The 26,337-nt window shown below is 45.6% G+C and overlaps 3 protein-coding genes across 10 annotated transcripts in view; 1 reads left to right on the forward strand and 2 right to left on the reverse strand.

Moving 5' to 3' along the window:
* Nucleotides 1–227: 227 nt before the first annotated feature.
* LRRC45 (leucine rich repeat containing 45) lies at nt 228–8,760 on the reverse strand. Of its 6 annotated transcripts, none has more exons than XR_014936800.1 (17): nt 8,524–8,760; nt 8,339–8,400; nt 7,860–7,930; nt 7,515–7,693; nt 7,190–7,318; nt 6,802–6,914; nt 6,209–6,267; nt 6,028–6,105; nt 5,111–5,246; nt 4,761–4,838; nt 4,481–4,592; nt 4,205–4,318; nt 3,422–3,514; nt 3,159–3,251; nt 2,143–2,316; nt 1,904–2,051; nt 228–1,503 (listed from the first exon to the last, which is right to left on the reverse strand). XR_014936800.1 is itself a non-coding variant. In XM_015879679.3 (17 exons), exons 1-17 carry the CDS (start codon nt 8,741–8,743, stop codon nt 1,307–1,309), a joined length of 2,013 nt encoding a protein of 670 aa, XP_015735165.2. In that variant the 5' UTR covers nt 8,744–8,760; the 3' UTR covers nt 228–1,306. The 6 variants fall into 6 exon arrangements, 3 of the variants coding, with proteins under 3 accessions (XP_015735165.2, XP_085378991.1, XP_085378990.1); XR_014936802.1 differs by having other exon boundaries at nt 4,248–4,318; nt 4,481–4,629; XM_015879679.3 differs by having other exon boundaries at nt 4,248–4,318.
* A 68-nt stretch (nt 8,761–8,828) lies between these two features.
* Nucleotides 8,829–10,083, forward strand: CENPX (centromere protein X). Its single transcript, XM_015879691.3, has 5 exons — nt 8,829–8,879; nt 8,959–9,010; nt 9,095–9,148; nt 9,256–9,344; nt 9,422–10,083. The coding sequence occupies exons 1-5, from the start codon at nt 8,850–8,852 to the stop codon at nt 9,434–9,436; spliced, it is 240 nt and encodes a 79-aa protein (XP_015735177.2). The 5' UTR covers nt 8,829–8,849; the 3' UTR covers nt 9,437–10,083.
* A 2,485-nt stretch (nt 10,084–12,568) lies between these two features.
* ASPSCR1 (ASPSCR1 tether for SLC2A4, UBX domain containing) overlaps nt 12,569–26,337 on the reverse strand; it is a 33,794-nt gene continuing 20,025 nt past the window's right edge. For 2 of the 3 annotated variants that reach the window (XM_085522879.1, XM_015879680.3), the window contains 8 exons: nt 25,653–25,734; nt 24,633–24,699; nt 23,942–24,004; nt 23,586–23,638; nt 15,111–15,162; nt 14,467–14,536; nt 13,971–14,155; nt 12,569–13,650 (listed from right to left, as the gene is read on the reverse strand). In XM_085522879.1, the coding sequence (XP_085379005.1) occupies nt 13,637–13,650; nt 13,971–14,155; nt 14,467–14,536; nt 15,111–15,162; nt 23,586–23,638; nt 23,942–24,004; nt 24,633–24,699; nt 25,653–25,734 (586 nt within the window). In that variant the 3' untranslated portion in view covers nt 12,569–13,636. The remainder of the gene's footprint in view (nt 13,651–13,970; nt 14,156–14,466; nt 14,537–15,110; nt 15,163–23,585; nt 23,639–23,941; nt 24,005–24,632; nt 24,700–25,652; nt 25,735–26,337) is intronic. The other variant, XR_014936804.1, reaches the window with a different exon arrangement.

Raw genomic sequence — 26,337 nt, forward strand, 5'->3', positions numbered from 1 at the left:
TCCCAGCTCACACCACAGGCTGCCGTGCATTGCAGAGCTTTCAGCTCCAGGGCAGTGCGATGGGATCCCCTTGAGAACAGCACAGCATCAATGGGATCCCCCTGAGAGCAGCACAGCATCAATGGGATCCCCCTGAGAGCAGCACAGCATCAATGGGATCCCCCTGAGAGCAGCACACCATCTATGCCCTCCGCTGCAGCCATCAGCCAGCTGGGCACTGCCCCGTGTTATGGAAAGTGTAAAAAAGTCTTTATTAAAACAGCACAGCAAAACGATTTAAAAATAAAACTAAAAATGTCAAACACACAAACCATGCAAAGGTCTGTTGTCCAGCCAGCTCTTAAACACTGATTTTTCCCATAGACTCATTGCAGAAAGCAGCAGGAGGATCTCAACCTGTGCTATTCTCTGTGCCACCTGATGGACTTCTGCTACCAAGGAAAGGAAACAACTCCTCCCCAGCCAGTCAGAAGCACCGCTCACCTCTAAGGCCCCAAAAGTCATGGTGGAATTAAATCCTGTTGCGTTTTTGCCATAAAAACTAACAAAGGGCTGAATTCCACAACAAGGAGGAAAACAGACTCGTCTCTTTCTGTGTCATTTGGTATAGAGGTGTGAACCATGGCCCAATCCCAGCTGTCCAACAAGGATACGGATTGACACTGCACAGCAGTCCATCTCCACACAGCTGTGTTAGAAATGTTCCTGTGCTGCCCATCACTACAGCCAGGGTCATAGAGGGACAAGGCAAAAAGTCAAAGTGAGCTGCCAGCCACTGCTTGCATCCGTAACCACTGGGCATCCGTAACCACTGGGCACACAAAGATTTGTCTTTCCAGCAGCTCCTGGACCTTGTGGATTCAAGTAAATGGCTCCCACATCCAGGGACCCATAAACACTGCTCCCCATCATTTACAAGGCTTCATTGTGAACAGCCCTGGTATCCAAACAAGCGCTTCAGAACAACTGCTTTTCAGGAAACATGAGATCTCACTGGTTATAATAAAGCACGCTGGCAGATTGGCACCGTAAATAGCACAGAAACAGCTTCAAATGCTGTATGAGTGCAGGGTAAGGACTTTACATCACAAATTCAGACCCATAAGCCTCTATGTGAGCTGAATATAGATCCTTCCTCCTCTCCTTTATGCTGCTGGGAGCAAAATTTCTCAAGAGGGGTTTTCTCCTTGCAAACCTTCAGGTCACCCCACTGACAAAAGTGTCTCACTTACAAAAAAGGGGCTGCACCTGAGTAGTTTTTATCCTCTCCCTGACAGCAGGTACCTGGATTCTTTAAGCCACAGTTTCATTTCCTCAAACTGTGGGTTCCCAAGGAGGATCCCTGCACATACGCCATGATGGCATTCTGCAATATACTTGCTCGCTGGGCTTCTTCTTCCCTCATCCTGGAGATGTCAGCCTCTTTCATTCTCAGCTTCTCCATCAACATAGAGATTTCACCTTCTTTGTCCAGCAGTGCCTCTCGATGATTACTTGACAAGACTGTGAAAGAAAAGCAGCATTGGTATATAAAATGTGGGCACCCCTAGAACAAACAGGAACAAGATGCTGTAGGCACAGCCAAGGGCAGCACAAACAGGGTGAGCAACAAGTACAATACAAGCTGCAAGAAACCTTCAGCTGCACAAGACCGTGGGAGAGGTTATGCAAAGATGTTACACATCACCACGCAGGAAGTCCAAACATTCTGCTTGCAGTGAAGCTTTGGACAGTTTATTTCTAAGTCACGGCCTCTATAAAATGAGGATAAGAATCCCTGCAAAAACAGCAGGACAGAGGGTAGATTTGTATTCAAAGTAGGAAGCATCTCTGTCACCTGTAAGCACAGCCCAGTGTAGGCTACTACACATTACCACTCGAAAAGCACGGAAGGATCCATCACCTTTCAGCTGCCTCTCCAGGGCTGCAATCTTCTCTCTCAGCCCTTCCTGTGCTGTACGTTCAGCCTGAAGGTGTCCAATCTGCTCCTGTAATTCCACTTTCACTTTATTTACTTCTGTCACTTTTTCCTGTTCCTTACTGTTCAGCTCCTGACACACAAAGACAAATCCACAATTAACCAAACAACTGCAATTTGTTCTGCCCCCACAGTGACTCTCCCTTTGCTCCAGATGATATTACCTGCTGAAGTTCCTCTATTCTCCTTTTGAGTCCATCAGCGTGCAGGTTCAACTGATTGGCCTTGACTTGGGCCTCACTGACCATTTGTTTTTGTTTGAGGCAGCAGTTCTGAGCTTCATCACGTGCTTCAGTCATCAGCCGCAGCTTCTCTTCAAGGTGTTCCAGTCGTTGCTGCTGTAAGATACAAAGGAAAAAGAAAATACATCAGTTCTATTCCATTCCAGTGAAGGGATATTCCCATTTTTGTTCCCAACACAGTCAAGCCTTGGTTCAACCAGCTGGTACTGAAGAACAAGCAAGCACAGGAAGTATCTATAACAGATAAAGCACAACTCCCTTGCATTCAGGAGACAATCTACGTTGCTTTCTGCTACCAGTGTCACCTCTGGCATTCACATCTAATGACACTTCTTAACCTCTGCTGTACTGCTGTATCCTGAATGGCTCTGAAGCACTGCTGTACACAGCCAACCTACTGCTGTTCTAACACAAACTACATCTTTTCTATGTTTTAACTCTGTAAAGCATTTTCTTCCATGTTGTTGTGTACATGCAAAAATTTTAACCGTTTTTGCTGTATTTTCCTCATTCTCTTTAACACGGTGTTGACTTTATTGCTATTCCAACAAAGCTCAGCTCTGCAGGGCCTCTTCATCCAGCAGCAGCAGCTGCCATTTGGGGAAATTCTTCTGAGTCCGGAGATACAGAACAGCACAGGAAAGTTGCTGGTAAACTGCATTTACACCTGGCTGCCAGATCCACAACTTGGTAATTTAGATATCTAAGTTCTGCTTTGACAATATCCACATCAGTTCTGACATGACTGGAAAGCACAGAACAGATCAGGATGCTCTGGAGACAATTCAGACTTCTCAGAACTCCTTCCTTAGAAATCAAACTATTTGCTGGACAATGATGAGTAATTCCCTTCTCTGGGCATCACCTCCCTACAGCAAAAACAAGCTAGGCAGCGAAATTCACTCCTTCCCAGAGTCGGGCCCATAGGCAGTCCTTACCTCATCCAACCGTGCCTGAGTCCGAACCTTTATTAACTCTTCTTCTGCATGGCCTCGCTCAGTGAGTGCAGCTGCTTTGACGTGGCTCAGCTCCTGCCACAGAAACAGGAATGATCCTTCTGGATAGAGAAGCTGCATCATTGAAACACTGACCATAAAACATCAGCAGCTTCCTAGTTGCAGGCTACAAAGTGACACAATTGCCCCTGTCACTCAGGGACAACCAGGGTGAACTCAGAATGAACAAGAGCACCCACTCTCACCTCCTCCAGGGCTATCCTGATGGACTCCAGCCTTTGGACTCTGTCTTGCATAGAACGTTCGCTGGCCTCCATGTGCTGTGTTAAGTGATCCACCTGCACAGCAGCAGGAAACATTTAAACGAGTGCCAGAAAATCACTCACATCTCCAAGCACAACACCATGGCCACTGAGCATGAAAAAGAACATCCCTTCCAGGCAAAGCTTAGTGAGCTCTTGTCTTCAAGTGGTACAAAAGGCCAGAGAATCATTTGCTAGTTGTAGCATGGATAACATCCTCCTGCCCTACGTCTTTTCTTACACGATTTCCAAGTCTATGGATATATTGTTATTTCTAAGGGATTTAGTACCTCCATACATATTCCAAACAGAGCCAATAACAGCCTCTTGTCCTCTCCATCCCTCAGAAACATGACAGAGAAGATAGGAGTGGGTTGAGTTGCCTTAGAGGACTGTTTGCATAGAGCATGTACATCTTAATTAGTTCTAATAATGTATCTTGATTTCACTTCCAGGACAAGACTGCTTATTCATACTTAATACTATGCCTAGCAAGACTGACACAAGCACGTGTCTTTGTCTTATGCCTTTTAGGCAGTCACATACCATGCTGGCTTATATCCTTACAAGCTACAAAACTTGCCAGCAGGTAGAATGCCTTGTGATCTCCTCAGTTAAGCTCTTGTAGAAACGTTCTATTATTCACATAGTAAGTCTAAATCCACTATTCTTAAAATTGAAGTGCAAATAATGGCCTCCAATGGGCAGGATCAAAGAGAGACGAACCTCCAGAAGCTACTGATATCCTACAGAAATGTCTTTCAATCACCTCTTTTAAGCGAAGTGATTCCACGTCTTCGAGACTTTGTTTAAATCTTCTTTTTTCCATTTCTAGGCGCTCTGCAGATGAAAAACAGGCACATCAGAACTAAGGCACTCCTGCCACGTAGGCTGTATTTACACCACACCATGAGCTTTCTCTTTCCCTGTCCTGCACACTGACTCACTGATGGTAATGATACTCCATGGGTGCCCAGAAGCTGCTTTTAATCTTCCACTTACCCTCAGCCTGCACGGCCCGCAGCTTTAGCTCTGCTGTTGTGTTGGTCAAGTCTTGTTTTAGCTGGAATAACTGATCCTGCTGCACTTTGCACTTCTTCTCCAACTCATCCACCTAACAGGAAATCACTGTCACGAAGGAATTTCTTCTCCTATTAGCAGAGCATGTTAGCTGTACAGAATGATCAGCAGAGACAAACAGGAGCCAAAGCAGAGGACATACACAGAGCAAAGGCAAACACCACCCAGGTCCCACCTCCCAACACTAGTTGTCCTTTCCTACCTGGTTTCTTAGAAACAAGTTCTTCTCATTGCTGGCAGATAAGTCACGGAAAAGCTTGCCTTCCCGGTCAGCACCTTCCTGCAAACAGCAGAACTCACCTTAGTTCTCTGCACTACCAAGTCAGCACAACCAACACGGCACCCAACTAAATCCAACCCTCCCACAGCTCCTCTCCACCCTCACACTCACCTGCCTCATTTCCATAGGAACGTCTGTCACAGTAGCTGTGGCAGACCCACTAACGGCAGGAGTCATGCTTGCCTAACCCAACCAGCACCCTCAAACCCACACAAAGCAGGTTATGACCCAGAGCTCAATTCTCAAACCTAACTAGGATTGACCCAGCTCACCTGCTTTTGCTGCTGGAGCTCTGCAAAGTGGCGCTCAGCCATGTTGGCTTGTTCCTGTTTCATGGCACTCAGCAGCTCTCCCAGGTTGTGCACCTTTTGCTCAGACAGAGCCAGGGCAGCTTCAGTCATCTGCAGCCTGCACAGAGAAACACTTTCCAGAGCCCTTCCTAAGGGAGCCATTCCAAGAGAGCACCAACCACTACACGGTACAACATGCTAACATACATGAGCCCATCTTCAATGAAGTGATTTCCATACCTGGACCCCTCCAGGATTTGCCCACTGTCAGGGGAGAATAAAGCTGGCTCTTTTACATTACTGCAAAACCCTTTAAAATTAGGGATAGAATTTGAACGTGGGCAGTGAAAGCCATCTGCTTACTCTACATGAGGACAGGTCCACCCTGAGGCACCATGTAATGAATCTACTTTTAGCTGAACTAGTCGGTGTCATCAGTGTTTGAAGTCCAACTACTGTCACATGCACACAGCTCTACACATTCTAAGAGCACTGTTAGGCAGTTCCAGCTTGCTGCTCCTGAATACAAAGCCTTGTTGGGTCATGTTCCCCCAACAGTGGCTCTCAGAGAATAATGACAACTGCCAGGGAAAGCAGCTACAGACTCACCAGGTTGCAAACTGTGGAAGGAAATTATCCCCCCCATCCCCACAATCCCTTTTGTTCACTCTGTAATTCACTTGCTCTTACAGCAGTGCACTGTGTTTTTACTCAAAGCCTGATCTGGCCATAATTAGTTATCCAAAAGCCTGACCTGGCCATCATTTCTAGATAATACTGCAGATATTATTATGTGAAATACTAAGCCAGCCATTCTAGCTTAGCCCCTTAACAGCTCTGCTCAGCACCACCTATACAGCACAGAAGATTGGGAAGGTTAAGGCTTTCCTCCTCCATACTTGGCTTTCAGTGAATTCATAATAGAGTGCTGCTCATTCAGCGCTTCCTGCAGCTGGCTGACACGGCCTGCAGATATCCTGGATTTGGGGAAGAAAAAAAAAGGGTAGTTAGTTTCTGTTAGGAAATGGGAAGGGCCCGATGCTGCTATGCAACAGCAGAAAGCACTCAAATCCAACTCACCTGCCACTCCTGGCTATTTCTTCTCTCTGTTTGTCTATAGTGTCCATCAGATCCAAGAACTGTGAACAAGGCACACACCCGTGAAAAAAATGAACTGAATCAGCTCAAAGCATTTATATTTATCAGCTTTCTCTTCCTAACGACAGCAGGAGATTGCTCAAGCTACTCTCTTCAAAGAAACCAAACTGTGGGTTTGAAGGGGTTCATCGACATGTCTGACTGAGGTCATTAACTGCAGGGCTCTGCACCTTTGAGGGCCAGAAGGAAAACTAAGTGATATTTCTATGTTTTCACTGCTCAGAAAACATCAAACCAGTTACTAAAGAAGGAGAAGTATGAATATGGGTGAAGAAAATCACCAAAACTCCTCCAGAATCCAGAGTGAAGACACCCAGCAGTGTATTCACTATGTCAGTACCTGCCATGGATTCAATTCCTGGGCAGTTTAGCTCAGAGGAAGGAGCCCATTTACAGAACAGTGCTGTGTACTGCTCATAAACACATCCAGGCATCTTTAGGTGCACAATGGGGACAACGAGGGAAGGCACTGGATTCCAGCTGACAGTTTGAAGTGCTGTTGTAGGACTGCTGACCTGCTTGGCCTTCTCATCCTTCAGATTCAATATCTCCTTGCTGAGCACAGAAGTTCGGTTCTGTGACTCACTGAGGATAGTCTGTCGGTCCCGGTTGTGATCCATGGCTTGTTCTGATGGAGAGAGAACAAGAGAGCAACAAAATCACACTGAGCACTGTGTATAGGCTGCTTAGAAACAGAGAGGAGGAAGGACAGCTGTCTTCTGGAGCAGCAAGTACCCTATACAACCCAAGTGCTGAGACTGGAGAGGAGTTACTGATTCTCTCCTGTGCACTTCTGGACATGGTTTAGTGGTACACTAAGTAGAGTAAGGTTGATAAGTGGGCCTGATGATATGAAGGGTCTTTTCCTGTCTATATAATTCTCTAATTCAAAGTCCTACTTACCCACAGCTTTCAGGATGTCACTGGGAACATTGTTCCCAGCCAGTTCCAGCTTCTTCAGGGTCTTGTTGCTCTGCAGGCAGTTCAGCAAAGCTCGGCCTCCCAGCAGCCCAATGTTATTCCAACGCAAATCTATACAGAAAGCAATCTTTCACCCCAGTAGCCACAAATCTGCTGAAACACACAAGGTTCAAGAGAAGCCCTGCTCTTTATACCTCTACACGCACAGCCAACCAATACCATGAGCTTTCAGCACAAGCACAGCAATGGCTACAATGAACCCACGTGCATGTGGACACGTGTAGGTGGATGACAACCAGCCACTTACCCAGCTCCTGAAGGCTGGAGTTTCGTTTCAGTGCCACGGCCAGCTCTCCTGCCCCATGATGGTTGATCTGGTTATTGCGCAGGTCCAACCGCTGCAGGAAGTTGTTTGCTCCCAGTCCCTGGCAGAAAAAGGAGAAGCCTTCCTCCCATACACCCAGGCTGTTCCATTCTAGGATTAGGCTAAGGAAAAATCAGACAAAATTGAAGCTTGTAAAGAGAGAGCTGCAAGAGCCTGAATGAAACCTGGATCACAGCACCCAGCCACCCTAACACAGCCTCATCCCTCATTCTTTTCCAGTGTTCCATCTGGTTGGAAGAACAGTGAGAGAGACAGATCATTTCTTACCTCCTGATGCATTTGTTCTGCCTCAGAAGTTTTCCCAGCGCCTCGGCTCCTGTGGCTCGCAGGTTATTGCCCTGAAACAGAAGCGCAGAGTGCTCAGTGTACAACACCCTGCCCCAACCCAGCCATCCCATCTGACACCACCAGCTATACTCCGGCTGTGATACTGATTTCAGATGGTTAAAGCAGATATACACCAGCTCAAGTCAAGCTGCTATGAATGCACTAATGAACACAGAAAGCCTCCAACGGACCATGCAGCAACAGAGCAATGATCCACAGCGACAGCTTCCAACCAAAACAGAACAGTAGAACCAATGATGAGCTGTAGGTAATTGTAGGGAGCTGCAGCAAAGACAGAGGCACAGGAGAGCAGGACGTGCACACAGCTGTGTTGTGGGGATGTTTCTAACTCCGGCTGAGCTCGTGTTCCTATTTCCCCCCCCATCCCACTGTCTTTGCTTTACTCTTAACAAACTCACCTTCAAGTCCAATGATGTGACGGTGGTGTTGGAGCACAGCCCGTGCAGGAGGAGCTTCACACCTGGGTACGAGAACACAACACCGTTTATTCACTCGCTGCTGGATGTAACGCCGTCCGTTAGTAACGGGTTCGGCTCCAGATCAGCAGCACAGACGCCGCCCCCCCGGCCGCTCCCGTTCCCACCGTCCTCGCTCAGGCCGCAGTCTCCGAGCGCCACCTCAGCCAGGTGAGCGTTGCCGGGCAGCAGCCGGCCCAGCGCCCCGCACGTCTCCAGCGACAGACTCTGCTCCGCCAGGTCCAGTCGGGCCCGGCCCGGCTCCCCGCCGCTGTCCCGCATCCTCCTCAGCACGGCGTCCTGCGGCGCCGCGCACAGCCGCGCGTAGGCCCGGCGGAGCTCGTCCATGGCCGCGGGGCGGTACCGGCCGTCACCGAGGGCGGCGCTGCCGACACGGAGCCGCCGCACTGAGCCCCGCCCCGCGTGCGGCCCCGAGGTGGAGGCGGGCGGCGCCATGGAGGAGCGGGAAAGCGGCTTCAGGAAGGTGCGGAGCGGGACGGAGCGGCCCCGGCCCCACCGGCCCCGGCCCACAGACCGACCGGCGGTGTGTTCTCTCCGCGCAGGACACGGTGGAGCGGCTGCTGCGGCTGCATTTCCGCGACGGGAGGACGCGAGGTGCGGGGCGGCGGGGCGGCGGGGCGGGCGCTGCCGGGGCCTCCCGGCCGTTCCCCCTTAGCGCTCAGCGCTCTGTGTTCGCAGTTAACGGCGACGCGCTGCAGCTGATGGCGGAGCTGCTCAAGGTCTTCGTGCGAGGTGAGCGACCCGAAACCCCCCCCTCAAATCCCTGGGCCGCCCTGACCCCCACCCTGCCCCCCTCCCGGCCCGGGGGGATGCTCCGCTCCCGTCCCGTTGTACCGCAGAAGCGGCGGCGCGAGCGGTGAGACAGGCACAGGGCGAGGAGCTGGAGAAGGTGGACATCGAGCACGTGGAGAAGGTGCTGCCCCAGCTGGTGAGCGAGGCGGCTCCGGTACCTCGGGCTGTGCTGGGGGGGTTCCTGCCTTGAGCTGCTCTTCTCTTTCCTTACAGCTTCTGGATTTCTAGAGACGTGGTAACGCAGAATTGACCTGGCACAAGATCCTGACCTGATGCTCAGTCCAGCTCTTGGAAGAGCAGTGTCACCTCCTTCCTCCACCCTCTTGCTTCTCCTTCCCATCTCCTTTACCAAGGCTCTGACGGCAGATGCTGTTTTTGAACAGAGGCCGCCACTCACTGGGTTTAGGCTGTAACTGGTTTCCCTCTCGCTGCCTTCCTTCTCTAACGTGGTGCCTAACAGCGCTGTCAAAGCTGCCGTTGCTTTCTCAGCTAATGTGAGAAACAGGTGCTGCTTCGCACGATGAGAGGCATGGAAAGACTTAATGGCTGGAAATGTCATCCAAACATCAGGCTCTCCTCATCTCAGTGGGCGGCAGTGGCAGAAACTTCAGGTCCGGCTCCAAGCCTGGCTAATGAATAGGTTGTTAACAGCAGCTCCGTTACAGGCTCTTGCCAAAAGCAGGTATCTGATCTTTATTTTATAAATAAACAGCGTCTGTCCTTCACTACCTTCCAGTATTTCTGCAGGGCTGTGACATCAAAGAGAGCTCAGAAACCTTTTAACCATTTGATATTCTCCTCAGAAGCTGCTTCCCCCTCTGCTATAAATTTGTTCTCACAAAGAAACATCAATAAATCAAAACCGAGGCTCCCTCCCTCGTGCAGGCTCATTGCTGCAATTAATCATCAAAAGTCAAGTTGCTTCAAAGACTTGCACGGTTTTTCCCCCCCCCCCTTCACCCACCCTTCTTCTTTCAATCTTTGTAGAACGAAAGGAAAAAGGGACAGAATAACAAACAGCATGTGTGAGAATCCCACATCATGGGACAGCTCGGCCCCTGGGCCGGCAGGGGGGCAGGATGGGGGGAGCTGTGAAATAAGAAACCTCGCACATGGAGGGAAGGACCCACACAACTGAACGGCTTTGTTGGGAAGCGCAGAGCTGGCTGCATGAAAAGCAGCTGAGGGTTGTGTGTCCAAAGGGCCGTGCTGTGCTGCTGCCTGCAGCCTTTGGTTGGTAATAGCGAGCAGTTTTCTTTCTTTCCAGTCTGACAGCCTGTAACGGGCACAGCTCAATAAGACACCATGGTGCCTCAGCTGAGAACTATCAAGGTCATCACTGTGGATGTGAGCCACGTGGAAATTTCAACCAAAACCACAATTTAATACACATTCTTGTTGGTGACGGTACCAGGCGAAGCAGTGCCCCAACCCTCTGAGCTGCGGCCTCTCTGCCAACAGAGCTGTTTGTGCAGCTGTACAATGAAACCAGTGAAATAATTGACCTAGTTCGGCTTTCAGCCCCACGACCAGACGGTAAAAAGGGCAGCAGCAAAAAAATGCAGATAATGCTACCTCTGAATGCCCAGCGCCCCAAGGGATGAGTTAGATACTACAGCAGAAGAGAGCCAAACCAAAGCTGGGATCTACACACAGCATGGTAGGAATCTCTGTAGCAAGTACCTTAGTGAAGAGCCTGCACACACCACAGGCCCATTAAAAGAATCCACCCCTATTTTTTTGGCTTTTTTTAGCCTTATCTGGATTCCAAATCATCTCCCCCCCCCCCCAATTCTGACTCACAAATAGACCTAAAAATGCTCAACTTTCACTTCCCCTGCCCATACCACCAGCATTCCTGACTGGAGAGGACTGCAGATCTGGATGTTAGTGGTAAAGTGGCATTTTAACAGCAGCAGCTATGATTTTTTTTTTGCATAGGGGAATAAGACCTGATGTAGTTGTTGGAGATACCCATTTTGCACTCTCTTATGACAGCAGTAGATTAAACTGTTTGATGCATTGCTGTGTTACACGGGGGGGGTGTAAGCAGAAGCACAAAGCTGCATGGGCTCAGCCCAATCCTCACCAGAAACCTGTTCTGACTGGCACAGCCACTATTAGGGTATATTATGGTAAACCAGTTGTATCTTGATTTTAATGATTAGAAAGTTAACTCTGGGGATCTGCTTAAACCCAGTACTGGTTCTGCAGCTGCTGCTCATCCCAGATACAGAGAAGAAACTGGGCCGGGATGCGTTCATGCCTCTGTCAGATTGAATCATGCCAAACTCTGTGAGCAGCAGTTGGGTCAAGACAGACCAGATATTAACCTTCTAATGCTCATTCCTGTACTTAACCCAAGAAACTGCCCCAGTAGTACTGACAGTGCTGTGCATGTCTCCAGACATTTCCTTCTCTTTGCCCATACCATGTATTCACAAGTGACAAAACATGAAATCAAAACAGATAAGGCGCTCCACGTTGCCTGTGCTCTTCAAAAACAAAGAGTAGCACACCTGAAACCCAGTGCAGCTTCCTGCTGCCAGAACACTCCTATTTACTCTTAATCCAGTGATTCAAACACAAGCACGAGTACATCAGTGCCTGTGCTGGGAGCCAACCTATAGCTCTCTTGGTGGACCTGCAATACATCCTGCACAAACTCAGCACAGCAGCTGTAGCTGCAGCATAACTTGTAACTTCTGTGAAAGGAATCAGCAGGACAGAGCACCAGAAGTAAGGAACAGACAGCAAGCTCAGCCCACACAACCATCTGAAGTAGTAAGCTTTACACATCATTTTATTTTGGCCTTGTTTTGCTATAATACACCTTTTATAGACATCAAGCACCACAAGAGCTTGCCTTTCAAAGGAAGAACTTAGAGCAGCATGTCTGCACACAGCGCTCTTGCATTCTCTCACTGCCAGTGGCCGCACACATTCCTTGTTTATGTTTGGGTGTCATATAAGGAATCAATCAACATTTTTGTTGAAGCATTCTGCTCCCTCTGCTTTAAGTCTCCTTTTTCCTCTTCCACCTTTCATGCTTCTCCCTCCCTTCAAGTTTCTTCAAAGCATCTAAGAGCATTTGGAAGTAATTAGACCTGAAGGGAAATGTTGGCCAGGCTGGGAGACAATGACAAGTGCCAGGAACCCTGGGTGCCCTTTCTAGCTACTTTGAAGTTCATTCAGATGGTACAAAGCTCTGTTTTGCTTTGTTGGGGGAAAAAAAAGAAATGGGAGGAAGGGAATGAGGCATGACAGGCCCATTGAAAAGAGAGCAGGTTCCTGTGAACTGACAGAGAAACAGAGCACTGGGGGAAGGAACACATTATCAAAGAGACCGACAAAAAGGCCTCCTCTGGCCACTGTGCTTTATTACATCTCAAAGTTGTGCAGATGCACACATAGTTTAGAGAACAATTGTCTGTACAGGGAAAATGGAAAATATGCTGTTACCATAACATGGAACCCCAGCTCGCCCAATATGAATCACCGATCCATGGAGAAGACTTAAAAAAAAGAATGATAATAAAGCACCATGGCTACTGTGGCACTATAATCTCCAGTGTAAGCACAGCTCTAAACGGTAACACTCATCCCACTGCAGCATCTGCAGGAGGCAAATTCAGGACCAGCACTTCCCTCTGTACACCAACTGCAATGCAGGGAACAGCTCACTCTGCTGTGGAAGCTTTCAGACCACAGAAGACACTTGTGGACTGTTGGTCACACAAAGAGATTCACATAGGACTATTTGTTTCACCTGCATTATATCCACAGTTGCTGGCATAAATTATGTGCAGAGAAAGTTCCATTAACAGATACCTGTGTTTTAGGGCAAATGAAAACAATGTAAGTGCAGTAGACCAAGAGTTTCATAGGAAAATGCAATTTGAACTGTTGTAAGCAATGTGCTTCCCTTAAACCCACTTTCTAGCCATCCATGCCCAGAATCACCAGCAAAAAGCAGAGAGGTCTTGTTCTAGTCAGCACTAAACTACAGGTAAAATTGAATTGGACTTTGCTGCTTGAGTTCAAGCAACCAGACTGAAGTTATCTTTGAGAACAGAAAGGCAAAATACAGGAGGATTTGAATTTAAAAACATGGGTGGAATCACAGGCCTTCACAGACATTACCTAGGAATTATTTTCCCTTCCTTTCTCCATTCATATTATTTGCATGCAGGAAATGTTACATTTAACCTTTAATCTTGCTTCTGTAGTCACAAAGCCCACAAACACGCCTTTCAAAAAGGCCTCCAAAAGGTGAAGCTGGCAGCTGAAAGTAATAGCAATTTTCTGGATATAATTAATGTTCATATGTGTTAAATCTCTCCAGGGCCACCAACAATTTCTTACAAATTCTGAAGTAGTTCATCAGGAAAGAGGCACAACTGGATGCTCACTGCAGCTCAGGATGCCTCATCTCTTCCCACCTACAACACAAACATAAGGCCATTAAAACACTTAACCACACAGTTCACACCGCATCATTTCTCAATAGCACGATCTTGTTCTATGTGCTGCTGTGTTCCATGGAATTCCAAATAACATTTCATACTTTTACTTCCTTACGAAATCAGTATTCAGGCACCTCTCCAGTGAAGGCTGAGGTTTAAGGCACAAAATGATTTGTAACTGACAAGCACTGATACACGTCCTATCAGCCTCCTGCTGACATCTTCAAGAGCAGTGTCAACACTGAAAGCGTTTCTGTGGAGTTCAATGGGTGAACTCTCCCTTGACTTTGTGTTACCTGGCAGCTTCAGCCACTTGGGTATTTTCCCAGGGGGCCTTCTCAGCACCTGTGGAGCTTCATGCATTCTTGCTGCTTCTGGTCGTTCAGTCTTTTTGTCACTGCCCACTTCTGGTTCAGGTAGGGCTGGAACTATTGATTCTAAAGTTGATGAGGCAGAAGGAGCTAATGGTTTGGACAGACATCTAAGGAAGAAAACAAACAAGTAAAATTAAACTTCCTTTTTTCATGCTAGCCCCATGTATCACTGCATTTAAGCTTTCTAAGTCAGACTGACAAGGCTTTTCTCCATGATAAAGACCCTAAGATTTACTTGATTTAGTCACTGAAATCCTGCTTTACAAAGGACTCATCAAGATACAAATTCAGATATGATTGTATGAAGGAGTAACTGGAGTTCTAGCATCTTCAGATCATTTTTCTTTTTAGAAAGGCACTTCATGCCCCCAGCCCTCCCTGAAATACTCAACTGCAACTCTATTCAGTCCCAACATACCTGGCCATTAATAAATCAGCTGCAGAAGGGGAAACTGCAGAGCTCAGCAGGTCCGATTTCAGGTAACAATCTGTTTAAAATGAAACAATGAAATCCAATCACTTGTTTGGTAACAAAAATACATCAATCACAGAATCACATATCCCAGTGCTCAACAAGTATCTGCTGTATGCTACAGCAAATTTCCTATCAGCTGAGAAATAGAACACTTTGAAACTATGACTGTTTCTTACACAACTCAAGGTGCCTTACTTTGTCATTCATTCAAAACCTTGAGAGGTTGAGAGCAGGAGGTCTGTATGAGCATCTCACAGCTGTCTAGCTAACGTTTTCTACCATGAAATTTCCTTCTATAGAATCATTCTTCTTTCATTTTTTGTCCTCACAGTAGATAATGCCTGCTCCACAGCCCAGAAAATCTCACAAGAAATGTACCATATTTATATTTGTGCTTAAACTAACTATAGTCAAATCCACTTCTAGTGAGACCGACCCAATTCTGATGAGCTTCAGCTATTCTGAAGGGGAACAGTTACCAGCACTGGCAAGGACTGCATTATCTTTTGTTGGAAGAAATCTGAACATACTGACACAGTCTATACAGCGCTATACAGTCAGCTGAAGAAGAGAGGAAGCTCACTCACCCCTGCGCTCCTCAGATCCAAAATGAATGACAGCAGCTGGAAAGAGTTTAGCCTGCAAAGGGGAAAAAGAAGAGGTTACTAATCGTAGGAGCTTTCACACTCTGCTGTGAACATTAGAGAGTGGCTAGACAGCTATGGACTAATTCATAGAGCTAAAGATCAGGTCACTGAACCATCTATTACTCAGAAAAGCCTCAACTTACATAGAGCACGGGGCACTCATGGTAAATATGAAGCAAAACTCAAGCTGTTCTCCTACACACAGACGTTCAGCAACACACTCATTGTGCCAACAACCTATTTGTTTTCAATCCAGTCTGAACTGCTAGTTCCTACTTGTTTGGATAGCTGTATTCAAACTGTTTTTTCATTCATTTAGCTCATCATAGCAACTGTAGGTCTGCCTTCTTCACATCTGCATTTATCATCCCAATGAACCTCATTTCATCTGCAAATAGCATTATTTTGTATTTATGTATTTACCTCCAAAAGAGATAATAACAAGCAGAGCATGCCCAGAACTGAACCCAGGACACCACTGTTTTTCAACAATTCCTCAGTGAGTGTTATTTGAGCTGCCCATCACCCAAAGCATAATTAACTTAGTATGCATTTTAATTACACTGTGGCACGCCTTAAATATATATATATATATATGAATCAAAGAATGAATCAAATGAAAGCATGTTACAGTATGTAAATTGATCGAGTCTGATCTCCAGAGTATCCCCTCCATATAAAAATGGTTCAGTATGTCACAGCTGACTACATCAGAGGAAAGATGGGAAACGCTGCCTGTCCCACTGATGATGGTCCCAGAAAGGTGTGCACCTCAACACCTTGAACCTCTCTGCAGACCCCTTCAGCAGTCCACATACACAGAGAACACACATTAAGGAGCACATGGTCAGTATCACTCCTCCTCTGCCAGCACAGAAGCGCAATAAAACCAGACTTGGACTTTTCCCTGCTGTCAGGGTGACAGAAAATGTTGACTAATGGTCTACATTTACTCTGGCAAAATAACACAACTCAATTTCTTTTCTTGAGCAAAACAAACCAATAAGTCCTGTCAGCACCAACTGCCCCTCTTCCTACTACCAAGGCATATCCAGGCACTGCACAGGGCAGGCTGCCTGCTCTCGAGTTTTCTTGAGCCTCTGTTGCCACCATCAGCACAGTCAGGATACTGGAACTGATGCTTCACCCAGCAAAGCAACTATCACATCTCAAAAAACAAAACAAAAGAAAACACACAGATCTCTACAGGGGAGCCTTTGGACTCCCACCTAATACAGACGTAGATTAACCAAGATGGATGTAGGAGGTGAGATGAATCAGTTTCATCGATCTTCCTGGTACAAATAATGCCAACAAGTACATGGCATTGCAAGTTAATCCAAAAGGTGCTGTAGACTTTCCTAAGTAGCATGGCCTGAATGTTAGACTAAAGCAGAAGAGGCATCCATTTGTCTACTTCACGCTCCTGCCTAGCGACCAGGGATCTTCATATCCTCCATGTATCATCTTAGCAGAAATCATTATTTACTGGGTCTTTTTAACATGTTAGTCCTCAATCAACAGCGCCTGAGATTGCCTGCTCCAGTCACAAAGACAGCTCTCCATAAACTTTTTAATTAAAAAGTACCAGCCACAGTTTAGAAACCCCAGAGAAAATTCTTCCAAGAGCTTTGATGTTTCCGCTGCATTCGTCTGAAGGGATCCCTCTATTTAGGAAATGGGTGGCTTAAAAGGGAGCCCCCCCCAGCACCCCCTCCCCAAACACACACACTCGAGCCCTTTTGCACACAACATCCTTTTCATGCCAGCTGCAAGTTGGAAAATGAGGTTTTTGTAGCGTGTTAGTGTTGGAATTTTTTAATAACCTCCCCTCTCTGTTTTTCCCCTCCTGCCCAATTATCTTGGTAAATAATTAACATTCTGAAGGAGATAAGTAAGCACAACATCTCAGAACTCAAAGCCTTTTAGTTCAAAGCCCTGCCCTCCTCTCTCCCCACTGCCACCACCAAAACTTTCTTGTCAATCAGGCTCTGGGCACACACATCAAAGCTCCATGCGGGAATGGCCCCAAGGGGTCAGAGAAAATTCATGGCAGGGCCAATGTGAGGCACAACAAGAGAGAGAAGCACAGGCTGAGAGCCACAGAAACACACAAACAGAATGTGCCCCCAGTATAAACCTCTACCCTATTTACTCACAAGTTGACAAATAATCTTAGTTTCGAATTTCAGGCTCCACCACCACAACCGTTTCCCACTGCTGGCAAAATATCAATCCAAAATCTTTTAACTGAAAGTCAATGGACAGCAGTTCACAGGCACGCACAAGGCAACCTCCTTCCTAAGGCAGAGCAATTCCCTCCACCACTACCCCTTCCTAATGCTCAGCCAACAGGGCTCTGTTGCCAAATTTATATCTGACGAGTTTCTCTATTCAAATCTTTCTCCAATATAACAGTTCATTCACACCATCCCTCATCCAACTTCCTCGCTGCAGAATTCTCAGGTGTCACCCCCTATTTCAGGGCTCACTGTGGATTCAGTACAGGAAACAGCCAGCTGCATCTCGCTGATACCCCACGAGTTCTCCAGCCAGTCACCAGCAGGACACACTGCCTGAGAGCTTTCTGCAACACTACATATATACATAGAAACATGAACACAGAGTTGAATAACCTCACTTGTCAAAGAATGCCTTGGCATAAAGGTGAGAAGGCATTAGCATCCTCAGGACAGGAAAATATACAACCATAAAGCTGAAGCCTGTTGTATTCCCCAACATTGCTTTGGAAGCAAAAGCCACACATTGGGCAGAGGTTATTTGAAACACATACTTTTAGGTCAGTTATTTCTTCATTTATGTGCCCCTAGATGTTGAAACTTACAGTTCTTAAATTCATTGCACAGGATTCTTTTAAGACTATCATTGAGCCAAGAGAGATTTAGGAACCTCTTAGAGTCACACTGGGTGCAGCAGACCAACCAAACCAATCACAGGCTGCTTAAAACAAACATTCAAAGAACTCCACTCAGTTATATGTGAAGAAATACTACAATATAAGTCAACACTGCAGTCACCACACTGCAATATCCAGCATTTATTTCCAGCCAAAGGTACAATGCTACTTTAATTGGGAAAATTAAAATTATTAAACTATGGAATTTTAACATTCAAATCACACTGTGCGAGGTCTATTTGCAAGATATTTAGATTTTTACTGCAATATATACTGTGTATGTGTGCACAATGAAAAGCAACAGGCAGTGTAAATTAAAGATGTAAGAAACTACCATTTTTTGTACCAATGAAAAACTGAGATCTAACGAGAATAAGTAACTTACTCAAGGCCACACAGAATGGCAGCAGCAGGAATGACAATTAAATACATATTTCCAGTGTACCAACCAGGGTCATGGCCACAGTCACCAATGAGGCAAGAAGAACTGTTGTCCTGCTTACCACCCTCTGTATGTAAGGAGGGCCATTCCTAACTAACAATCCTTTGGGTTTGAAAATGTCTCGGCTTCATCAATTAGCTTCATTACAGGTTTAGATTCCCACTTTCTGTTTTTGCTGTCTGAAGAGCAGCCTGTTACTCACACAGCCACATTCAAACCCTATAGCTACAGTAACCCAAAATTCTATTTCAGACAACCCCAGTGAAGTTACTCAGATACCGCAGTGGCGAGTATGGTTTATGACAGCAGGGCATCCTGGTTGTAGAGTGGTATATTGGGTCATGATAAAAATATCTACCCTAGAACAAAATTCCACTGCGAATCCAACTGTGACGCACGGGAGAAATATTTCTGATTTTTTTTTATTGCATGTTTTAGTCATTTGTTCTCTAAAGCACAAAAGCTATTTCAGACGGAACCCTCCCCCAACCCCATCTCTATACTTCTTCCTTCAGTGGGCACTTCTAGATGCACGCATACCAAAAGTCCTACAACTGAGTACCACAAAAATATGTCCATTATTACCATGCAGTTATTCTGCTCACAGAAAGAATGATGCTTTCAAATCAGGCAGGGGCTGTTGTCTAAGGGGAGCTCGCAGCTGCCAGAATGAGAAGCATTCTTTCCGTTACATGATCTGAAAAGATTAGAGTGCCACAGGTCTGCTGTTAGTTTGATGTTAAAAGATGAATAAGAAAATAAGCACTTCAAAGGAACACGCGCATGGAAGGAGAAACCCAAGCTACCAACATGAAATACTGCATAGTACACACACCCCAAACACATAAACTAGCCCTTGGAAAATTCAACCGGAAAGCCGGTGGATCAAAAGCTTCCTCTAGCAAGACTGCAAAGCATTGCTGAAACAGAAATAAACACCACAGCCATGGTGAAAGGGGCAAAGTGACTAAGTGGTTCTTGTTTATAACCTGAGAACAAAGCTTCTCAATGTGGACTGCAACTGCAAAAGAAGATGGATATTCTGCAGCCAATACGGGGGAAATCTGATCCAGCTTGAACAGGGGCCCTTTAAAATTCATAAGGCAAAGATAAGACTTGAAAGCACTATTTTGAGAAGGCTACTTAAGAAGGAATCCAGGTATAAAGAGTATTCATTGAGCCCTTGAGCTGAGATCAGAAAGATTTGGCCTCCGAAATTAATAGTAGAAGAGGGAATATTTTTGGCAGAATTTCCACTCTGAACTAAGCCGTGCAAGAAAGGCCTCATCCTTACTGCACTGCCCTAATCCAAGCCAGCACAAGAAGCAAGTATGTACAGCCGTGACGAGTTACCAGAACTAGCATGACAAATAGGAGGTAAGATCCCTACCAAAACCTACTTAGATGAGAAAATCCTGAATGGGTTGCAAAGGGCTGAGGCTTCACACGGGACAGTGAATGTCATGTCTGGGAGAATTTCACTATTAATTGTGATTTTCCTTGTTAGTGAGTGGAGTAGCACCAAGACCAGCCACTGGAAGTACCTCTGGTGGAAAGGCTCTTGTGAAGAAGTTTCTTCTGAAATCACATTCAGACTCTTGTGCCAAAGCCAGGAAGCCTCACACTGCCCGAGCCAGTCAGCTTCGGGGAATGGAAATGCCAGCCGTGTTGCCCAAGATGGCATTAATGAATAGGATATGGAAACAGAACTGAAAGCAAAGAAAGGAACAAACAGCTCCTCTGCACTCCTGCCCTGCTGTACGTGCCAGAGGAAACACTTGGTGCACTCTAAGATCTGATTAAAAAAACTAAATATTTACATGGAAGAGAGTGGATTCCTTCAGCTCCTCTGAAGAGGGAATATGGCCTCCTGCCCTCTTTGCTGCCTTGACCTTCCCAGTGGCTGGTACTCTTACCTTCTGCTAACTCTTTCCTAGTATTAACTCAGCATTTAATTGCTTTTTCTACTAATGCCCTCCAGACACACGCTACTCAAGTGCCTGGTTCTGGGAGGAGCAAGAAAGGGAAAAGCAACTCTGAGAAGTTTGGCTAGCCTAGGGAAGCACAAACAGGCAACCAGCGCTGTAAGAAACTCAAGGCCAAGTGCTACACCAGGGAAGCCTGCGGTTGTTCAGTTCTGGAGAGCAGAACATTATAAAATACTTCAAGGGACGTGAGGATAAGGCAGCCAGCAAAAACAACAATAACAAAAATAAAACAGAAAAATCAAAGCAATGTCTTGAAGTCTACACGGGTTCCAGAATACCTTGTTGCCAATCTGTGTTCTCACTATAGTGTAAGTACACCCATTTCAGGAGAATTCACTTCAGACAGTTCTTTCAGCCCAAATACCCTGGCAAACAAGCTGACAATATTTGTCATTTTCCCAGGTTTTGCTTATATCACGAATGTTCTCCCTTCACCGTAAGCTATCAGATTTAATAAACGTGGTTCCAATCTTATCAGCTTGAATGCACCGAGAGAGCGTAGAGAAGAGAAATATTGATAATAGCATAGTACACCATCTGCAGTGACTCCTGGGACTGGCTTCAACACAAATTACACTCACATAATTGTTTGAACACTCAAATGTGCCCATGCTACTACCTCAGACACCATCTACTTTTTCCTTACAGACAGTAACACAGAAGCCTGAAACCCACTGTTAGCAGAAATCCTGGGCAACCAAGGTGCAGCTCTGTGATCTGTGCCTGGCACTGGATAGGCATTCCCAACCAAGCCATACCACACAGAAAGGAGCACCACCACAGTACATTCCTAAAGCATCCAGGCTGGCAGTTGATACATAGAATGTTTCATGTTGGTGGTCAAGCAGCCTCTGCCTCTGAAAGTCTCAGTGATAACCACAGGTACATAGAAAATCCTTGAAAGGCAATTTCAAGGTGATAAGGACAGGTACACAAGCAAACAGGGTGCTTTCCAACACTGAAAAAATGCAACAGAAAGCAGTGTCAGAAATTGAAGTAATTGGAGCAGCAAAATATCCAAGAGATAAGAAGCAAGAAGAGGGAAAAGGTTAATTACAGAGGCAAATTCTGAATCTTCAGCATCTTGGAGGTACTTAAAAGTCATCTTAAAGAAAAAATAGTGTCAAAACTCAAAGCCCATTGGATTCTAGGGGAAATGTGGCATATGGAAAAGAAATCACTGCAGAGACACTGAAAAGAAGCCGTATATTTTGTAGGAACACAAGAGAAGCTGGAGGCTGAGACAGGAAAGCTTGGAAGGCATCCCAGCCAAATCTCAGAACGACAAACGCTCATTTTATGCAGGAGACATCTGCTGTCGAGAGCTGCAGAGAGACCTTGGAACTATGGAAAAGAAAGCTTTCCAATAAGCATGTTAGAATCCGTGTGTAAAGGAACTCTAGGTGAGGGATGTGATCAGACACAACAGCTTAAGACAAAGACAGGAGAAGGTGTGGGGGCAGTGAGCAGAGTGTGTGTGCCATTTCAAACAGGCCTCCTTCCTTTGCTTCAGAACAGCTAACAAGTGGATAACATTTTTTATTATCTGCTTCTCCTCCGAATGTTTTCCAAATGTATTATTAGCAATGCAACTAGAACCGGTTTCCTTTTCCTGGAGTTTCTCGGAAATCTGAAGACAAAATTTGTCTTCTGCATTTCCCATCATGGTTACCATGTGGGACTTGAGACAGTGTTTTGGATGGCAGATGTGGATGAGATGGCACAAGTCAGAGGAAGCTGGGAGAAACTGCCTTCATGCCTGAGTGGAAAAGTCTCCCGTTTCAAAGAAACAAAGTGTTTTCCACTGGTATTTTTGTTACTGATTAAATCATACAAAAATGGCTTTGAAAAGAAAATCATTTGTCACCCCACTTGCCATGGTATTACTTCTTACCGAGACATACGTGTTCACATTCCTGTCTGGTAGGAGAAGCACAGTCTTCTGAACAGCACATTCAAAGAGATGACACACTTAAGCAGAGTATAGGAAGTCTGATAGAAGCAGAGTAGTCCTCAGGCTGTGCAGCTGGGCAGAGGCCAAGAGCTACTGCACAGCACCTCCTGAACCATGAAACCAAATGAGGCTGTGATCCCCAAGAAGCTCAGAACTCTCTAGGAATCTATACCTGCCATAAGTACTGTGACAATACAAAGAATGCTGACGTAACAAAAACCACTCCCAAAAAAGCAAATTTCAGCGATGAATCTTTAACAGCTTACAGGAAGAAGAGATTTCTCCCTGTGAACACAGGGATACACACTTTGCCTCTCTGAATGTTCAGTAGCCTACGAGCAGCTGCACTTGTATCATATCCACATGGCCTGGTCGTGAAGTTGTGGAATTTGGAAAGCTCCATCACAAACAACTTCAGAGAGATGCTAATGCCTACCTGACTCACCACACTGCCTGAAAGGTCCCTTTTTCTCTCCTGCCACTGCACCATTCTGCTCTCCCTGATGCATGAAGCTAAAACCTTCACTGCAGTCTGCTTGACTCTTCTCTCCAAGTCCACCAGTGCATAAAGGCATGAATCTCTGAAGGACACCACATTTTAAACATCATTACGTGGGGTAAAATGACTGGTAAAATCTTTTCGGCCTTTAAACACTCAGACAGTAGCATCAAAATGGTCAGATTTGTAACTAATATTGCCTCTACTTCTTGCCATAAAAATGGGAAACAGCCACCTATCCCAATCCGGCATCACATCTCCTACTATATTATGCCAGCTACAAACACAATTAACTGCTCATGCCTTTTTTGAAAGTTAAATACAGCTTTAAATTTTTTAAGGTTAAATACAGTACAGACCTTGCAAGGCACTGATTGATTTATACAACAATATGAAGCCCCTACCCCTGCTGCAAAAAAAAAGTCCATATTGCTGCACAAGGTGGACCTCTTCTGGTGAGGAGCTTGTGCTCTGAAGCACCTGGTACCATTAGTTGTGGCTAAGCAGAGGTCTACAGGGATCACAGCAGCACATAGCTTCATTTGAAAGCAACTAAAGCATATAAAGGTGGCAAAGGGGAGCAGCAAGTCAGAGAGAGCACACGTGTGTCCTTACCTCAGAGAGCGTCAAACTTTCATCGTTCAGGATGACTCTGGGAGGTGCAATAACTGAAGTTAAAAAACAAGTTACAAAACAGGGCCACCCAGCAACCAAAACAATAAATACAGCAGGTATGGGCTACTGCTTTTTTTTATTTAAATAAAATGAGTAATACTTCCACACAGCCTTATTAGGTAGAATCATAACATGGCTAAGAGCTGATAGTACCTCCTTTGCATTCTGATGCCGTATTTAGGCATATATATATCCCCCCCCAGATGATATGTCATGGCATCACAAGATCTCATATGCATCACGATTAGAAACAGGCTTTACAAAGTAAGGTCAAATGTTAGCAACAGCACACTCACACAAGTAAAATGGTAAATCTGGATCTGCAAGGTGGCTTCTGATGAAATCTCTCACAATGCCAACTGTGAAAAAAGGAAGACAGAAGTTCATTGTGTTACATCTGTTTCCCCAGTCACCCACAGCAGAAGAGCTAACACCTCCAGAATGACCCTATGCAACGTCTGCAGGCTGCCTTTTGACCAAAGGAACACTACTACACCTGTTATTATAAGAAACCTCTTGGAGAAAATGCTTAGACTTGATAGATCCCTGGCAAAAATCAAAGGATGCTGTCAAGTTCTTCCACAGAAATCCAATAGCAGCTCCAAGATTTGCAGACAGAAGCCAGGTGAGATGATAGTAACTAATTATTAGTTTTCCCTTCCATATATAAGTATCAAAATAGCTTTGCTGCCAACTCAAAATAAGATCTAAATTAATAATAGCAAGGGTTGCTCTGCACACAGTCCAACCTTCTATCTTTTGTGAACTGACAGAGGCAGGAATATCCAGCTCCTGTTATCATTATTACAGTAGGCATAGCTTGCTCCTTTTTTCCCACCCCACCACAAATGGGAAGTGTGTTACTCCCCTGGACAGCAGAAAGATCATCCCGGAGACAACCCTCTTTTGGCATGCAACTAACCATGCAACTAACCAGTGCTGAGGGTGGTGAGCTGCAGGCACACCTGAAGCAGAGGCTGCTCTTACCAGTTTCAGTAGGTCGGAAGAAGCCCTGCAGGATATGGCGGTCAGGGAAATGGACCCTCAGCACCACCTGGTCAGAGGCAAAGTATCACAGGTCAGTTGTGCACAGACATTTGGAAAGGCCTGACCTTGGCTTCAAATCTGTATCTTCCTTTTTAAACAGGCACAGAAAAATATACAGGTTGGTAATTACTGTGCAGCTCCTGAGAGGACACACACAGGCTGCCTGGCTCCCCAGGGCCATAAGAGAACTGATCTTTACAAACACTATCTCTTACAATGCAGCAGCACTGTCAATTAGCTCCCTGTACTAAGTGATGCTCAAAAGACATTGCTATCTCCTAAATATGGACAGGCACAGACAGTGAATCAGTACCTTGAAGCACCTGTGATAGCAGGAATCTGCCAGTCACACAGATCCCAGGCAGTATAACTGAAATAACTTGTACCATTCTATTTGCAATGTTGGCCAGACAGCACTTCACTTGAGAAATTAATCTCTTATTTCTTTGCAACAAACCAAAGACAAAAGCTGCAACAAGATCATATTTACAGAAAGAAGTATCTCCAGTCTGTAACACTGTATTTTGGGGCCATAACATTGTATTTTGGGGCCATAACATTGTATTTTGGGGCCATAACATTGTATTTTGGGGCCATAACATTGTATTTTGGGGCTCTGCTCACTCTTCAAGCCCGTTATGAGATATTATTGAAACTCAGGAGTTTACAGAGGAGAGGTGGATAGAACAGTTCTGTCGAGTAGAACATGCACGTAAGGGGGTTTTGAACCATCATGTGGAACAAAGCAAAAGGAGTTATACTGCGTGGCACTCAACCGCATCATTCCATGTGAGATGATTTTAATTGATACAGCTATTATGCAAGTCCCACAATTAACAAGGAAGGAATTTACAACATCCCCCTGTAAGAAGCTGAAGATCTTGTTCTCATCTGGCTCACAAAGCTACTGACCCCCACATGTGGACTATGCAGAAGGACTGGGCAAAGCACAAGTGCTACCTTTGGGTAACGTTCCAGCTTTTCTTTCAGCTGAGCCTCCCTTAAGGATCTGGTCAGCAGTGGAGCTTCTTCCAGGCGTTTCCTGGATACGTGGGAAAACAAACTGTCAGTTCTGTAAATTTAAGATACACTTTGATTTTAATGAGGAAGTATAAAGTCAAAGCAAAGCTGATGAGAACTGCTCAGTTTCTCCATGTATCTCTCCCAGCAGTATATCTGAGATCAATCAGTGCATTCACAAAAATATATACATATTTTTTTCCTGTAAGTAAAGAAATAAGCTTAGATCCAACAGATCCCTTTCAATCCCATGTTCAGCTTCAGATCTTTCCCTCGTTTCTGGATATCCTGTTTACCAGAAGCCATTTTGGTGATGCACAGCTATTTGTAAGGTATCTCCTACACCCACCCAGTGTGAAGGGCCTCTTTATTTTTGAGAATCACAAGGTGCCGCAGGAACAACAGCCGCTAAACAAAACCACTGCAGCCTTAATTCACCTACTGGACTCAGAACTGTCAGTTCACCACTGAAATGCTCTGACAGTATCACTCACAAACATGAAATTAACCTGCGCTGTGTCTTCTTTGTGTGCTGATTTTTGATACCAATTCTTGTCTCCTCACAAAATCAGAATTAAATTCTAATTGTATATAAAACACTGCCCTGAATGCATCTAGTCCTTAC

The sequence above is a fragment of the Coturnix japonica genome, chromosome 23, assembly GCF_054131305.1.
Source record: "Coturnix japonica strain WE chromosome 23, WE-NBRP24, whole genome shotgun sequence".
In the NCBI taxonomy this organism is placed as follows: Eukaryota; Metazoa; Chordata; class Aves; order Galliformes; family Phasianidae; genus Coturnix; species Coturnix japonica.

Coding starts and splice junctions, on each gene's coding strand:
- LRRC45 (XM_015879679.3), bottom strand. CDS start 8,743: ATGGACGAGCTCCGCCGGGCCTACGCGCGGCTGTGCGCGGCGCCGCAG. Junction 4,839..5,110: donor AGCTCCAGCAGCAAAAGCAG/GTGAGCTGGGTC, acceptor TGCTGTTTGCAG/GAAGGTGCTGACCGGGAAGG. Junction 2,052..2,142: donor GAATAGAGGAACTTCAGCAG/GTAATATCATCT, acceptor TTTGTGTGTCAG/GAGCTGAACAGTAAGGAACA.
- CENPX (XM_015879691.3), top strand. CDS start 8,850: ATGGAGGAGCGGGAAAGCGGCTTCAGGAAG. Junction 8,880..8,958: donor GGGAAAGCGGCTTCAGGAAG/GTGCGGAGCGGG, acceptor CTCTCCGCGCAG/GACACGGTGGAGCGGCTGCT. Junction 9,011..9,094: donor CCGCGACGGGAGGACGCGAG/GTGCGGGGCGGC, acceptor CTGTGTTCGCAG/TTAACGGCGACGCGCTGCAG.